At 42.8% G+C, this 16285-nt stretch overlaps 1 protein-coding gene across 2 annotated transcripts in view; it reads right to left on the bottom strand.

Moving 5' to 3' along the window:
- Positions 1 to 9476: 9476 nt before the first annotated feature.
- Positions 9477 to 16285, bottom strand: part of STAG1 (STAG1 cohesin complex component) — a 468912-nt gene continuing 462103 nt past the window's right edge. For both annotated transcript variants that reach the window (XM_066244489.1, XM_066244487.1), the window contains 5 exons: positions 15669 to 15843; positions 13580 to 13690; positions 12928 to 13042; positions 11590 to 11670; positions 9477 to 11504 (listed from right to left, as the gene is read on the bottom strand). In XM_066244489.1, the coding sequence (XP_066100586.1) occupies positions 11481 to 11504; positions 11590 to 11670; positions 12928 to 13042; positions 13580 to 13690; positions 15669 to 15843 (506 nt within the window). In that variant the 3' untranslated portion in view covers positions 9477 to 11480. The remainder of the gene's footprint in view (positions 11505 to 11589; positions 11671 to 12927; positions 13043 to 13579; positions 13691 to 15668; positions 15844 to 16285) is intronic.

The following is a 16285-nucleotide window of genomic DNA, read 5'->3' on the forward strand; positions in this document are numbered from 1 at the left end:
TTTGTGCCTTGCTGTAAAATTATTTCCTTTAGCCTGACCAGGCGGTGCAGTGGATAGAGGCATTGGACTGGGGCACGGAAGACCCTGGTTTGAAACCCTGAGGTCACTGGCTTGAGTGCTGGCTCACCAGCTTTAGTATGGGGTTGCTGGCTTGAGTGCAGGCTCATAGACATGACCCCATGGTTGCTGGCTTGAAGCCCAAGGTTACTGGCTTGAGCAAGGGGTCACTTGCTCTGCTGTAGCCCCCCGGTCAAGGTACATATGAGAAAGTAATCAGTGAACAAGTAATCAATGAACAACTAAGGTGCTGCAACAAAGAATTGATGCTTATTTCTCTCCCTTCCTGTCTGTCCCTCTCTGTCCCTCTCTCTAACTCTGTCAAAAAAAAATTCCTTTAATAAAAATATCAATTGGTATATTTTTAGCATAAACTCAATTTTTTATGGTAGAAATCTGAAAAATCAAGAAACTAGAAAGGGCCCTGGCCTGTTGGCTCAGAGGTAGAGCGTCGGCCTGGCGAGCAGGAGTCCCGGGTTCGATTCCCGGCCAGGGCACACAGGAGAGGCACCCATTTGCTTCTCCACCCCTCCCTGTCTCCTTCCTCTCTGAAGCTGGAAACAGGGAGAGACAGTCAGACAGACTCCCGCATGCGCCCTACCGGGATCCACCCGGCACGCCCACCAGGGGCGGTGCTCTGCCCCCCAGGGGGGCCCAGTTTCCTTACTTTTAAATAACACACCCTTTCGCCTGACCAGGCGGTGGCGCAGTGAATAGAGCATCAGACTGGGATGCAGAGGACCCAGGTTCGAGACCCCGAGGTCGCCAGCTTGAGTGTGGGCTCATCTGGTTTGAACAAAAATTCCACCAGCTTGGGCCCAAGGTCGCCTGCTCCAGCAAGGGGTTACTCTGTCTGCTGAAGGCCCGTGGTCAAGGCACATATGAGAAAGCAATTAATGAACAACTAGGGTGTTGCAACACGCAATGAAAAACTAATGATTGGCCCTGGCCGTTTGGCTCAGCGGTAGAGCGTCGGCCTGGCGTGCGGGGGGACCCAGGTTCAATTCCCGGCCAGGGCACATAGGAGAAGCGCCCATTTGCTTCTCCACCCTTCCCTCCTTCCTCTCTGTCTCTTTTCCCCTCCCGCAACCAAGGCTCCATTGGAGCAAAGATGGCCCGGGTGCTGGGGATGGCTCCTTGACCTCTGCCCCAGGCGCTAGAGTGACTCTGGTCGCGGCAGAGCGACGCCCCGGAGGGGCAGAGTGTTGCCCCTGGTGGGCGTGCTGGGTGGATCCCGGTCGGGTGCATGCGGGAGTCTGTCTGACTGTCTCTCCCCGTTTCCAGCTTCAGAAAAATACAAAAAAAAAAAAAAAAAAAAAAGATAAAAAAAACCCAAAACAAAACTAATGATTGATGCTTCTCATCTCTCCGTTCCTGTCTGTCTGTCCCTGTCTATCCCTCTCTCTGACTCACTCTCTGTCTCTGTAAAAAATAAATAAAATAAAATAAATAACACCCTTTCTTTTAAAACCTCTAGGATTTGTTGAGGATTAAATGAGATATTTGTCGAGTACTGTATGTGTGTGTCTAACAGAATAGATCCTCAGGCAAATACCCTATGTTATTTTTTTAGAAATGTTGTAGGAGTTGTATTATATACTTGTGCTATATATCCTTCACTTAGATTCTCCAGCTTTAACATTTTCTACATTTGTTTCATCTCTTCTATAAATTTATAATTATTATTTTTATCGACTCATTTGAGAGTAAGTTTGCAGAATGCTGACCCTTTGTTTCCCCAAAATGTGTTTATTTCCTAGGAAACAAAGCTCACTATCCTTTTTTCTTTATATTTTTCCAAAGTGAGAGGTGGTGGTGGGGTAGGGGAGTGGGAGGGAGGCAGACAGACAGATTCCTACATGTACCCGACTGGGATCCACCCGGCATGCCCACTAGGAGGTGATGCTCTGCCCATCTGGGTCACTGCCCCACTGTAACCGGAGCCATTCTAGCCTGAGGCTGAGGCCATGGAGCCATCCTCCGTGCCCGGGCCAACTTTGTTCCCATGGAGCCTTGACTGCGGGAGGGGAAGAGAGAGATAGAGAGGAAGGAGAGGGGGAGGGGTGGAGAAGCAGATGGGTGCTTCTCCTATGTGCCCTGACCGGGAATCAAACCAGGGACTTCCAAGCCTCACTATCTTATGTGGTCTTTCATGACTGACATTTTTGAAGTGTTCACCAATTATTTTGTTGAATGTTCCTCAATTTAGGTTTGGCTGATCGCTTCCAGATGTTTAGATCAGGTAAAAGTAATATGTACATGAGTGTTCTTTCCATGTACCACGTTAGGAAACCCATGATGTTAGTTTTTTCATCATTGATGAAATGGACTCAGATCACTTGGTTGAAGTGGTGGTTGTAAAGGTCATCATTTTCTCTTTGTAATTAATAACTAATCTGGGAGCATTCTTTTAAGCCTGTCAACAAACTTTTATCCAATACTTTGACTAGCCATTTAGTATCCTGACTCAATCAGCTATTCTACATTGATTGTAAAATATGTTTCTCTCTCTCCCTGCCCCTTTCTCAAAAAAACCCCAAAACATTTCTAACCCTGTAATTATGTTGTGTTTATTAGTTGGTGTTCTTGGAAGAGCTTTTTCTTCTCATTTTTGTTTTGTTATCAGTTTAAACTCCTGGATTTTTAAAATCATTTTTCCTGGCCCTGGCAGGTAGGCTCAGTGGATAGCGTGTCGGCCCTGTGTACGGGCGTCCTGGGTTTGATTTCTGGTCAGGGCACACATGAGAAGAGACCATCTGCTTCTCTTCTCCTCCCATTCCCCCTTGCTTCCCTTTCCCCCTCTGCAGCCAGTGGCTCGATTAGTTCGAGCATGGCCCCAGGTGCTGAGGATAGATTGATTGTTCTGAGTTCAGCCTCAGCAGCACTAAAAATAGCTCAGTTGATTGAGCATTGGCCCCAAAAGAGGTTGCCAGGTGGATCCCGGTCGGGCGCATGCGGCAGTCTGTCTCACTATCTCCCCTCTTCTCATTGAAAAACAAAAAAATTTTCTCTGAAATAATTTTTACTATGCTATCACCCTATCAAATTTTCAATGACACATTCTAGTTTGTCACATTTTTCTCTCTGCTCCATCCCTACCTACCCTACCCCAAGAGTTAGTTTCTTTTCTTTTTTTTTTTTTAATTTCTTTTTATTTTTTTTGTATTTTTCTGAAGCTGGAAACGGGGAGAGACAGTCAGACAGACTCCCGCATGCGCCTGACCGGGATCCACCCGGCATGCCCACCAGGGGCGATGCTCTGCCCACCAGGGGGCGATGCTCTGCCCCTCCGGGGCATCACTCTGCCGCGACCAGAGACACTCTAGTGCCTGGGGCAGAGGCCAAGGAGCCATCCCCAGCGCCCAGGCCATCTTTTGCTCCAATGGAGCCTTGGCTGTGGGAGGGGAAGAGAGAGACAGAGAGGAAGGAGGGGGGGTGGAGAAGCAAATGGGCATTTCTCCTATGTGCCCTGGCCGGGAATCGAACCCGGGTCCCCCGCACGCCAGGCAGACGCTCTACCGCTGAGCCAACCGGCCAGGGCCTCTTTTTTTTTTTGGTGACAGAGTTAGAGAGAGGGACAGATAGGTTCAGACAGGCAGGAAGGGAGAGAGAGATTAGAACTATCAGTTCTTTGTTGCAGCTCCTTAGTTGTTCATTGATTACTTTCTCATATGTGCCTTGACGGGGGGGGGGGGGGCTACAGCAGACTGAGTGACCCCTTGCTCAAGCCAGTGACCTTGGGCTTCAAGCTAGAAACCTTAGGGTCCAAGCCAGTGACCATGGAATCATGTCTATGATCCTGCGCTCAAGCCAGCAACCCTGTGCTCAACCTGGAGAGCCTGCACTCAAGATGGATGAACCCACACTCAAGCCGGCAACCTTGGGGTTTCAAACCTGGGTCCTCCACGTCCCAGTCCAAAGCTCTATCCACTGCCCCACTGCATGGTCAGGCAAGAGTTAAATATTAGGAGCCATATTTATTTATATTTAAGCCTGTGCTTGGTACATAATAGGTGTTACATAAATGTGTTAGCAAATAAATGTTTATTAATAAAAAAATGTAGACTCTTGGATTCGTGTAAAATTTAATATTATTTACTTTGATGTACAAGATTTCCTGATTTGGCCACTGGGAGCTCATTCAAGTTGGCTCAGTCCTTTTGATATTCCAATAATTTTCTGCACACTTCCTTATTTTATGACACATGATGATGTACCAGCCCTGCAACAGTGATTTCTCCAGGAGCCCTGGTTTCTTTTAGATGTCATTTGGAAGCTGTAATTGGCACTAGATGTTCACATTAATACCATGGTGTCATTGCTTCTAGGTTGTTTTTAGCAGACTAGGAAGTATTTACACAAATATGTGCATATATTGCCCTGGCCAGATAGCTCGGTTGATCATCATCCCAAAGCACAGAGGTTGCTGGTTCGATCCCTTATCAGGACACATACAGGAACAGATCAGTGTTCCTGTCTCCCTCCCTTCTTTTCTCACTAAAATCAATCAATAAAAAAAGATACTTGCATATATACATATGTTATGTAAGGAACATGTATATATAAATATGTATTCATTGTATATGTAATTTTAAAATTGAGTTTATATAAAACTTTGTTATTTAAAAAAAGTTTTTTCCCCCATTGATTTAAGAGAGGGGGAGAGGGAGAGAGGGAGAGAGAGAAGCATCAATTCACCATTTCACTTAGTTGTTCCATTTAGTTGTGAACTCATTGCTTCTCAAATGTGCCCTGACCGGGGGATTGAACCTGTGACCTTGATGTGCTAAGATGGTGCTTTATCCACTGAACCACCCAGCCAGGGACCATATTGAAACTTTTCATTCCAATCTAACACACTGGTTCTTTGCCTTCCTCTATTCCATATCTATATCTGTCTTCTCCCAGTGATAAAGCTGACTCCCATTATCTTCAACATATTTTACTCATTTGCTCAATCCTACAATAGTTTCAGAGCCACTACAACTATACCAATAATAAACCTAAGGTAAACTTCAAGACCTTTTTTGTAGTTGTCTTTAAACTGGAGGTACATGGTTGAATTATTTGGATTAGTAACTAGGTGGTCATGTTCAATTTGAGAGTCAGAATTTTTTGTTTCCCCCATTCTTGTAGACTTTATTTTATTGAGTATGGAAAGCATTAAGAGTCATACCAAAATGGAGATTTTAGATCAGTGGTAGTCAACCTGGTCCCTACCGCCCACTAGTGGGTGTTCCAGCTTTCATGGTGGGCAGTAGTGGAGCAACCAAAGTATAAATAAAGATAGATTTAACTATAGTAAGTTGTTTTATAAAGATTTATTCTGGCCTGACCTGTGGTAGCGCAGCGGATAAAGCGTCGACCTGGAAATGCTGAGGTCGCCGGTTCAAAACCCTGGGCTTGCCTGGTCAAGGCACATATGGGAGTTGATGCTTCCAGCTCCTCCCCCCCTTCTCTCTCTCTGTCTCTCCCTCTCCTCTCTAAAATCAATAAATAAAAAATATTTAAGAAAAAAGATTTATTCTTGCTGTAACTCTGCTTTATAAGTTTTATAAAGTTACTTCCCTTCTTTATAAATCACCATTACTGTGGAACCGGTGGTCAGTTAGAAAATTTTACTACTAACAGAGATACAAAAGTGGGTGGTAGGTATAGAAAGGTTGACTACCCCTGTTTTAGGTAGTTTCATCAGAAAGACCAACCATGGCCCTGGCTGGTTGGCTCAGCAGTAGAGTGTCGGCCTAGCGTGCGGAGGACCTGGGTTCGATTCCCGGCCAGGGCACACAGGAGAAGCGCCCATTTGCTTCTCCACCCCTCCGCCGTGCCTTCCTCTCTGTCTCTCTCTTCCCCTCCTGCAGCCAAGGCTCCATTGGAGCAAAGATGGCTCGGGCGCTGGGGATGGCTCTGTGGCCTCTGCCTCAGGTGCTAGAGTGGCTCTGGTCGCAACATGGCGACGCCCAGGGTGGGCAGAGCATCGCCCCATGGTGGGCAGAGCATCGCCCCATGGTGGGCAGAGCGTCGCCCCCTGGTGGGCGTGCCGGGTGGATCCCGGTCGGGCGCATGCGGGAGTCTGTCTGTCTCTCCCTGTTTCCAGCTTCAGAAAAATGCAAAAAAGAAAAAAAAAAAAAAGAAAGACCATGAAGTGTTGCTCCAGTGTGCCCCAGGGGTGTGCTTTATTATGTGGCGAGAGTCCGGGTTCTTTAACTATTGATGACTTTCCCTTGTTCCAGCCCCTTGACTCTAAAGGTCTATAAGCCCTGCTTGGATATTTTATTATTTAAAACTCATACTGACCAAAGCCAGTGTGATCATCACCTACCTTCTTCCCCATTTCACCAGCCATCCCACCATTCCAGGTAGCCAGGTCTATGTCCTTGGGAATTAATTTTTTTGAACATCTTCCTTCCCTCTCCAGTTGGGAATGGGACTCTGAGTACTTTTGCAACAGTCTCTACTGTCATCTCTGTGGCCTCCCCCCAACCCTGTTCTGAGTTAAGAGACTAATTGTCCTCTGCTCTAGCACTTCAGTGGATAATACACTATTGTTGTCTTTGGCCTATGTAGAAGGTTCTTGTCTGTCCCTCCTTTGCTTGCCTAGTGAGGTTTTTGTGTTTTTTAAGCCCAGTCCTGTCACCACCTTGCACCTTGGGACTCTTGCTTTCCAGTCTGCTCATGCTCAAGGGCCTCCTTCCATGAGTTCATCTCAAATTTGAACTCAACCTGATTCTGCTTTCAGCAGGTTTTTAAAAAGCACTTGATTGTATTTCCCCTCCTTACACATGTATTTGTGTTCCTAACTAGGTGGTAAGTTCCTGAGGGGCAGAGACTGTTTGGCCAGAGGTTCTTTGTACTCTTATACAGAACCAGAACCAATAGGAAGACTGTAAGCCATTGGAAGCTGGGAGAGGAGGTGTAGCAGACTGAGCTTTTCTGTTGGCTAAGGAAGTCATGCAGGTTGGTCAGTATTGTATTTCTAACAGCCTAACATTATTGGCTAGTATGATTTCTGGGGCCAGTCTAGGATTTGAACTGTTTGGGGGACAACTGTGTTATAATCCATGTAAGAATAGCAAGCATGAGGTTATTTATTTATTTTCTTGCTTTCTGAGGAAGGCTTCTAAGAAGTGTTTTACCAGGTTGTGAAACCTGGGTGCTGAAAAGGACTTTGTGCCTGGGCCTGCTAATAATAGGGGAACCAGCCCAGTAAAGCATTTGGTCAAGAGGCTTCTGGAAAGCATTGGAGTAGAGATGGTGGGAGAAGTCCCATCCAAACACCAAGCTGTGGCCAAGGAAACATAAAGCTTCAAGGCCTTGGAAGCTTTGCTTCATAGACCAGCCTCTGTGGACCACAGAATGCCTTGAGAATAGTGACAGTGAGTATTCTCACTGCTGTCAATGCCTTTCCCAACAAGTGTTCTCACCTTAAGAGGGAAAAGAAAAATGTTGATTCTTGTAACTATAGAGGACTTGGGTTCAGTAAGCAGAGTGCTGGCAACTGAGAGTTGGAGAAGGTGGGAGAAACTGCGAGTGTCCTGCTCTAAGTAAGGACCTGCCCCTGCTCCAAGTAAAAATAAACCACTTTGACCAGAGCCAAACAATAAGTGGTAAAGCCCAGGCAGATTTTTTCTGAACCCCAAGCCTGTTTTCTAAACTAGTCAGAATTATTGCCTTTCAAATGATGAGGTGATTGGGATAAGTTTTAAGTATTGGGATAAGAAATGTGGTGGTATGCTTCACTCATCATCTTGAGGACCCAAAGAGCTATTAGATTGGAGTTTTCCTACCTCATTCTTGATGGCCAGTCAGCCATTTTTTTCTTCTTCATTTTTCCAAAGCTGGAAACGGGGAGGCAGGCAGGCAGACTCCCGCATGTGCCCGACCGGGATCCACCCGGCATGCCCACCAGGGGGCGATGTTCTGCCCCTCTGGGGCGTCGCTCTGTTGCATCCAGAGCCATTGTAGCGCCTGAGGCAGAGGCCACAGAGCCATCCCCAGCGCCCCGGCCAACCTTGCTCCAATGGAGCCTTGGCTGCGGGAGGGGAAGAGAGAGACAGAGAGGAAGGAGAGGGGGAGGGGTGGAGAAGCAGATGGGCGCTTCTCCTGTGTGCCCTGGCCGGGAATCAAACCCGGGACTCCTGCACGCCAGGCCGACGCTCTACCGCTGAGCCAACTGGCCAGGGCCAGCCATCTTTTTGAATTGCTGGAATAATGGGGAGCAAATCCACATGCAGCTTTCCAGTGCTTGTGTTTGAGAAAAGTTCTTCCAGCTTCCTTTCTAACCATGTTTGTCTCTGCCTCTGGATGAACTATGTTGGTGTTTTATATGTGTTCTGCCCACTCAGAGAACCTCTGGAAGACCCTCACCTCACTCCTGAACCAGCCTAGACTTTACCTGTTTGGCAAATGTATTCATGTCCTTCTGGTTCCCAAGCATTTCTGGACAGCTGTGGTTTTATTGTTTTAGCAATAACTGCTTGTCTTCATGTTCTCTTGCACTTGTTAGCATGGGATCTCCACCATTCCAAGCAAGAGTTGTGGCCACTTAACAGGTAATATATCAGTGTGGGGCCTCTGTGGAGTTGCCAATCTGCCCAACACATTTGGGCAGATAGGCAACCTTGGTAGTAGGTTCTGGGGTGGAACCTTACCTGAGTTTTGGTCTATTCATACTGAAAAGCCTGAGCAGGCACTAAGTCTTTGTTTCCTAAGAAGACACTGTTCTATGTTTGATGTACTCAAAAGTCAGTCAAGTAACATCTGGGAAGTTTATAAACTTGTCCCAAGGTTGAGTAACATGAGTAAAGCCCTGGTCTTGTTTCATAAACTTACACCTTTCAAGAGGGAGACACAAATCTATCCTTATCACCTTCCGTCCTTAATTGCCCGGAGAGCTCATCTGCTGATTTAGCCCCTGCATCCCTGCCTTTTCTGGAGACATCTTAGGGCACCTGATGAACACAGCCCAAAATACATGGTCAGGCCTCTAATGTGTAGGGTCAGACCTCTAACACCAGTATCAAGAAAAACCCTTATTTCTACAGCAATGCAGAATCCAAGTGGTTTTTAACGGATCATTGCGAGGGGGCAACCATGTACAAGCTGAGGGTATGGATCTCAGGCAGGGCTGAGGACTCAGGCTGTATACCAGTGGATAGTCCCTGGAGGCCTCCGCCTGCAAGAGACTTCCTCTTGAACTACAGGCAACTTGGCTTACCCATTCTCTCATGGGAAATCCAAGGAATGAAAGAAATGAGCTAGTTCTAAATTTCTTTCTTTAAAAATAAAGAATCTCACTGATACAGTACTTTTGCCATTATTTAACAAATTATCTGAAAGAGCAAACTCAAGAGCGGTGGGACAGAAAATCAACTCTTTTAAGCTTTCCTAGTAGGAACAATAGGATGACTGCCACAACCTGATTTTGAATAGTTTATTAAAGGAAAGGTGAAGCATCAGTTTCAAATTGTACAAAAGGAAAAAAAAACCTCATATTGCAAATGTACAATTTACAGAATTACTAGCAAAACCAATCAAAGAGACACTGGAAATACAAAATTTCGACTGATTTCAAACTGAACTGGAAACCCATTGGAGTAGATATTAAGCCTTTTTTGTTGCATGGTAGTCCTACATCTCTTAAGTCAGCATCTGTTTTCCACATGGAACTGTCAAGCAAAGGATCAATCTGTGCATGTGCTAGAGCACCTCCCGGCTTGCTCCCTGGCCAGAACCACAGTCAGGGCTGGCACGGTGGACTGTTCAGCCATTCCTGCCTTTTCACTTCCAATGAAGACCACGTCTCTGGAAGAAAGCAAGACCTCAGCCCCACCCCCCTAACTGGAGCCCAGGAATTGCTAAATTAGCAAATAAAATATTTTTGGCAACTGAGTTTTTTCAGAACTATAAAAGTGTTGAGAAAAATCCATTTTGTGTTTGTTTACTAAAAGGATGAAGAAAGTCCATTTCGCTTTCCTGGACAAAAGATAATCAGTGGATGCAGCTTAAAAAAAACTTTTCATTTTTGGTAAAAAGGGCAAACAAGCCTCATGATTCTGTTGTAGCTACTTTAAAAACCAGCCCAGAAGCAGTTGTGGATGGATTGGTGTGGAAACTGAGGCTTACTTTAAAAATCAGAAAGGAAGCAACTAAGAGGGTTTTTAGAAACACAATAGCAGCAAGTCATAAAAGGTCTAAGCAGACTGTAACTCTAAACCATTGAAGGCTGTCCTGAAGATTCATAATTTCTTTCCCCAAAAGAATTATTCTTAATATGCACATTTAACACTGAAATGTAGCTGTATTTCAAGGTAAGCTTAGGAACTTCACCCTCTAAGCACAGACTTCTATGCAGCACATACTTCTATAATCTGTAAACTTAATTCACAAAATTAGCGCATAAAGGTATTAAGTGCATGGGAAGTAGACACAATTATGTTACACTTAAAATTACTTCTGCATGGCAAAGGAGTTCTCTATGATTATCTTTTTAGGAAAATGAAAGTCTATGTCACTTGAATTTGGCAGGGCATGAGATAAGTGGTAAAAACAGCAAACTGATAACTTGAGAACCATTTTTATTTTACTGAGAATACTTTATTTGCTGGTAGAAGTTGCTAAAAATGCACAGAACAAATACCAATAGAAAATGTACTGTATTTTAGTCTCCCTATTCTATATAAAATGAACGGTGTACAGCATCTGTTGGAAAAATGGCTGCATGGACATTTCTTATTTAATGCCCGTTATAAATAAAAATAAACCTTTTTATTCAAGAGTATATAAAATCTGGGAATCCATATCCATAGAGGGCATGTGGTTTTTGGCAGAGATGCACTGTCAGAATTTCCTCTTAACTTGTCATTATTATGCTCCTCCATATTTCTGTATTCCACAAGGTCAACCAAATCCAGTGAGCTTCAAAACACTCTTCGGCAATTAAAATGAGCTGCTTACTCATAGGTTTAATAAAAATGGTTAGCTTTTAAAACATAAAAAGGCAAAATGTTAAAACGGTTTTTAAATTGTACAACAGGAAAATAAAGTTAAAAATATTTTTTTTTTTTTTTACTCAATGCTGAGTTTTCATAAAACAGGTGTATAACAGTGTTTATCTTGACAGCTGTTTTAAAAATTTAAAATTTTTCCTCCTTCCAGAAAAACACATCTGTATTGGGTAAGTCCAATATTAGGACAAATGATTTTTCAGGTCAGTCTTTTCTGAGGTGACATTCACCAACATTCTCTTGGGTAATTTACATGCTCCTCTTCTGTCACTGCAAAAGGGGATTGACCTCAATCATTTGATTAAAATACAAATCAGATCACATCAAAAGTGTTTTTTCCCCCATACAAGCTATCACAGTATATAGGCCTCTAGCTCTAAATAATAGAGTTCCAGATTTGTAAATTTTCTTCAGGCTTCAGAACATAGGCATTCCAAATCCCTAGAAAATGAGAAACACAATTAATAACTTCATGCAAAAACAAGACCCAGAAACCAAAGTTAAAACGTAGTAATTTAGCATTTACTGAATCGTCTTCTATGATAGCTGCAGAATCAAAGAAATCTGGCCTCAGCTCTGCTCTCTCTCGCCGATTTCTTGATGGGGGCTGGAAAGAGAAGCCAGATATTTCATTTTTTCCTGAGGTACACTAAGACAATGAAGTAGGATAATAAGCAGCTGATGGTACCATAAATATACAGAACTGTTAAGGGTCAATTAAAAAAAAAAATCTAGTTTTTACATGGAGCATACATTAAAAAAATAACTTTGGCTTTTAACTATCAGAAAAGAAAAAAGGTATGAATCAACTGAACATGTAAATGCCTATAAATAATTTTGGGATCTATAGAGAATATACCTTTCAATCATAGTATAATTGTAAAATTCACTAAACTCCCCAAAGCAGGGAGATGGAAGGTAATGATGAGCTTGGGAAAGGAAGGTTATAGATTGGAGTGACATAATCTCATGGAAAATCAAAACATACAATGCAGAATGTTATGGACTAAATTATGGTTTCTAAATTTATATGTTAAAGTCCTAATCCCCAGTACCTCAGAATGTGATTGTTACTTGGAGATAGGGCTTTTAAAGAGGCAATTAAGGTAAAAGGAGGTCATATGGGTGGGTTCTAATCCAATATAATTCATGTCCTTAGAAGAAGAAAGAAAAGACTTTGTAAAGACAAAGGTGGCCATCTGCAAGAACTAAAGAGAGACTTCAGAATGAAATCAACCTTACTGATACCTTGATCTCAGATTTCTAGCCTCCAGAATTGTGAGAAAGTTTCTGTGGTTTAAATCACCCACTCAGTGTTATTTAATACAAAGCAAATTAATACAAAGAGAAAGTATGATGAATTTCCATGTTGCCATCACCCCAACGTCAACCACTGTCAAACATTTGCAAATCTTATTTCACTGAATCATCTGTTTTTTCTTCTCCATGTCATTTCACCTATAATTACCTTCAATATGTATCTCTAATGGATGGAAATTAAATAACAAAACAAAACATAACTTCCAAGCATTATTAATCCTGACAATGTCTTAATACACCTAGTCCATATTCTGCATTTGGTTGTGGAAGCACAGTGTATAACAAGAGGCCAGATAAAATATAAGTTTTCAAGAAGGTAATAAGAAGGAACTGGTTGTTACTGCAAGAGTTCAAAATCTGATGCTTTGCAGGCTTGAACACCACATAGGTTCATTTGAATTCCCATAAGCCTTAACGCTGACCCTGCCTACTGTTGTTGGTCAGTGCTACCCTTCCCTCTTCTTCCCACAGGCTTCTAAAAGTAAAACTATCTTACACCAATGTCTTCATTTAACCAGAAGAAAAATGTATTGACTTTTCTTACCAGATCAATTACCATGGTGTCTTCAAATTCTTCATTCATATCCTCTAACTGGCTCCGGGATGACATCATCACATCTTCAAAGATAGGCTCTGCATCTTCCTCCATTAGGCCCCGACTGATAAGAAAAAAGCAGTCAGAAAGCTATTCAGATTCACTGAATTTGGAGTCCTGGCTCTTTAATATTAGATCTTCTAAACAATCTTCCAATTACCACCTGTAGACTGCACAAATGATAGTAACTGAACTGTAATATAATTAAAGATCATTCATTCGGTTTACTCAAAAATTCATCTCAACTCATCAGAATTATAATTTAAATGCAATAACAGTAATAGTAAACATTTATTTAATTATGTATCCATTCCTCTAAAACTCTAAGTAGTTGGTACTGTCATCATCCCGAATTTACAAACCAGGAACCTGAGCACAGGTTTTAGAGCTTGCCCAAAGCCATGTAGCTGGCAAGTAGCAGCACAGGACTTAAACAATGAAACCTCAAGGCCCATGCCTTCCATTCCCGTCCTATGCTGCATAGCATATCCTGAATTATGATTTTAACTCCTACAACCACACAGTGGAGAAGCCCAAGTCATTCCACAAAACGACCAGCATCACATAGTCACGTTCTTGTGATACTGGATGTGACACTTACACGGCATGCCTCACTCCAGTTCTCACTTTCATGTAGTTCATTCCTGTTCTGTCCTTCCGATTTAAGTCTTCTAATTTTGGCTGGCCTAACCAAGAGATCTGCATCTGAGGACTAAAGACAGCACTATTATTCACTTTGTGGCAGCAGATAATTAAATGAGCTACTAAATTCCATGCAACCATGCAAAGGCTGTAGTTGGCTGGCCTAATCTCTGTGTAGGGGGAATTAGCTGGATTTGTTCCAGGCGTGGTGAGAGTGTTATCAAAGGATCTGCCTTTGTAGAAATGGCAGGCAGTTGTCCAAAGAGATTCCTAAGTCTCCAAGAGAAGCTGGCTGTGGCTAGTTCCTAGGTGTAAAGGAAATCCCAAAATACGCCTCCTCAGGGTAAGTTATTCTGAGCTGAAAACAATTAAATAGTAAATACAAAAAAATGTCCTGGACAAAACCCCTCCTCCTATTGGAGACAGACTCTTCAGAGTCAGTGTGGGGGCTTAAGAGAGTGGAGGAAAAATTGTCTCTCCCCTACAAGTGCTTCAATTATCAACTTCATTCCCAAACCCCTGCCAAATGACTGCTTCTCAGATCTCTGTATTCAGCGGCTGTCATACTCGCAAGTATTCCTACTTGGGAAACCAGTTCCCTAGGTAGGGGACAGAAAGGATGCTAGCCTGATAGCTCAGAAACTTCCAGAGTTGAACAAGGAAGAGTATAAATTTTTCTCTATCCTTCTGAGATTTGGAGTCAGGTGAATGCTGGGCCAAATTTTCACCTATACTCGGCACATGAACTCTTACATAAACATGCCTCTTGGGACTTTCACATGGTACAAACTTTAATGATTTTTACTAGATAAAATCTGTTTCATGAAGTTCTCTCTAAGCAGCTATCTTTACATAATTATGTAGGGCTACCACCTTGATTAAACCTGTAAACCTACAGCAGGGAAAGAAAGGCAGACCACAGCCAGGAGGAACTGACAAGTGGTAAGGTCAGGGAAGCAAGGCAGGCAGTTCAAATAAGGAACCACTCTGTAGGAAGCTGGTCATATGGTAAAACCAACTTCTAAGAATGCCCAGTTATGCAGGGGCTGCTGACAATTATCCCTTCAGCTTTGAAGAAAGGTCCTCTTAGGGAACCCAGAACCTGAACACTTCTAACACTTTTTCCGTTTCTAACCAATTAAACGTGTTCGAGTTTAAGAATTCTCTCTCTTGTCTGACCAGGCAGTGTGGTGCTGTGAATAGTGTCAGCCTGGGACACCGAAAACTCATATTTGAAACCCCGAGGTCACCAGCTTGAGCAAGGGGTCACTGGCTCAGTCAAGGCACATATGAGAAAGTAATCAAGGAATAACTAAGGTGCTGCAACGAAGAATTGATACTTCTCATCACTCTCCCTTCCTGTCTGTCTGTCTGTTCCTCTCTCAAAAAAATAATTTCTTATCCATCAGAGTAGTTCATAGCATTATCCCAGTGGGAATAGGAACATTAGTGAGGAGCTAAGAGAATTTCAAAGCTGGATGGAAAAATAAAGGAAAAGTTAAGGTTTTATTTATTTTTTTAAAATAGAAAAAGTCACGCAATCATAGTTTTTGCAGCCCTAGCACAAGAAAACATTTTAATTGCTACTGTGGGAAATTTTGATTGTTTCAGAGAAAGGGCAACTAATTCTCAGATGGTATCAAATACCTTAATAGTAATTTTTTCTGCAAACAGTTTAAAATATAAACTTAGCCCAGTTAAAGTACTATTAATTAAATGGATTATAAAAGTACTACAGTCTATTTGCTGTTCAGGATTTTTCTTACATAGTTTCTTTAACAGCTACAGGTTTTATGTCAAGAAAATGAACTTTTAGCCTGACTGGTGGTGGTGCAGTGGGTAGAGCACTGACCTGGGATGCTGAGGTCCCAGGTTTGGAACCCCATGGTCACTGGCTTGAGCAAGGGGCCATTTGCTCGGCTGGAGCCCCCTGGTCAATACACGTATGAGAAGCAATCAATGAACAACTAAAAAATGCCACACCTACGAGTTGATGCTTCTCATCTCTCTCCCTTGCTTAAAAAAAAAAGTGAGTTCTCACTACTTACTTGTGTAAGAAGTCAGGTTCAGAACCATGTTCAGACTCGGGTTCCTGAATCTGCTCTCCCATGGGCCGGCTGTTCTCCCGCAGGACAGTGGAAGTGAGCTGTGGTGCTGGCAGGGGTCCAGGAGTCTGAATCATGGTGTCAGTCCTATTTAACCATGTGTTATCCAGACTTTCATCTGTAAAATTCCAGTTAACAGTCACAGAATTTCATGGGTGAAGTGAACTGTTAGAAGTTATAGCATGAACTTGAACTTGGCTCTGGAGTTAGACTGTACAGTTTGAATCCCAGTTATACCACTCACTTGTGTGACTTTGTGTAAGTATTTAAACTTCCAAACCAGATTTGGCCATCACTATTTTAATACACAAAAATAAATGATTCATCCAAATGGTAGAAATAGAAAGCTGTTCTGATATATTTAATTTGCTATAGGGATGAACCCTCAATTTACTGGAATCTCTCCAATATTAGTATGAATTTTGACAAAATAATATAACTATCTTATTTTAAAATGTATTAGAGGACTATGGTATGGGGTCAATTTTATAGACTGCCCTAATTATATGCCCTTTTTTCTCTATGCCTATCTTCCTCCGTGTTCCATGCTCTTTCAACTT

This window comes from Saccopteryx bilineata, chromosome 10 (assembly GCF_036850765.1).
Source record: "Saccopteryx bilineata isolate mSacBil1 chromosome 10, mSacBil1_pri_phased_curated, whole genome shotgun sequence".
NCBI classification, from domain to species: domain Eukaryota; kingdom Metazoa; phylum Chordata; class Mammalia; order Chiroptera; family Emballonuridae; genus Saccopteryx; species Saccopteryx bilineata.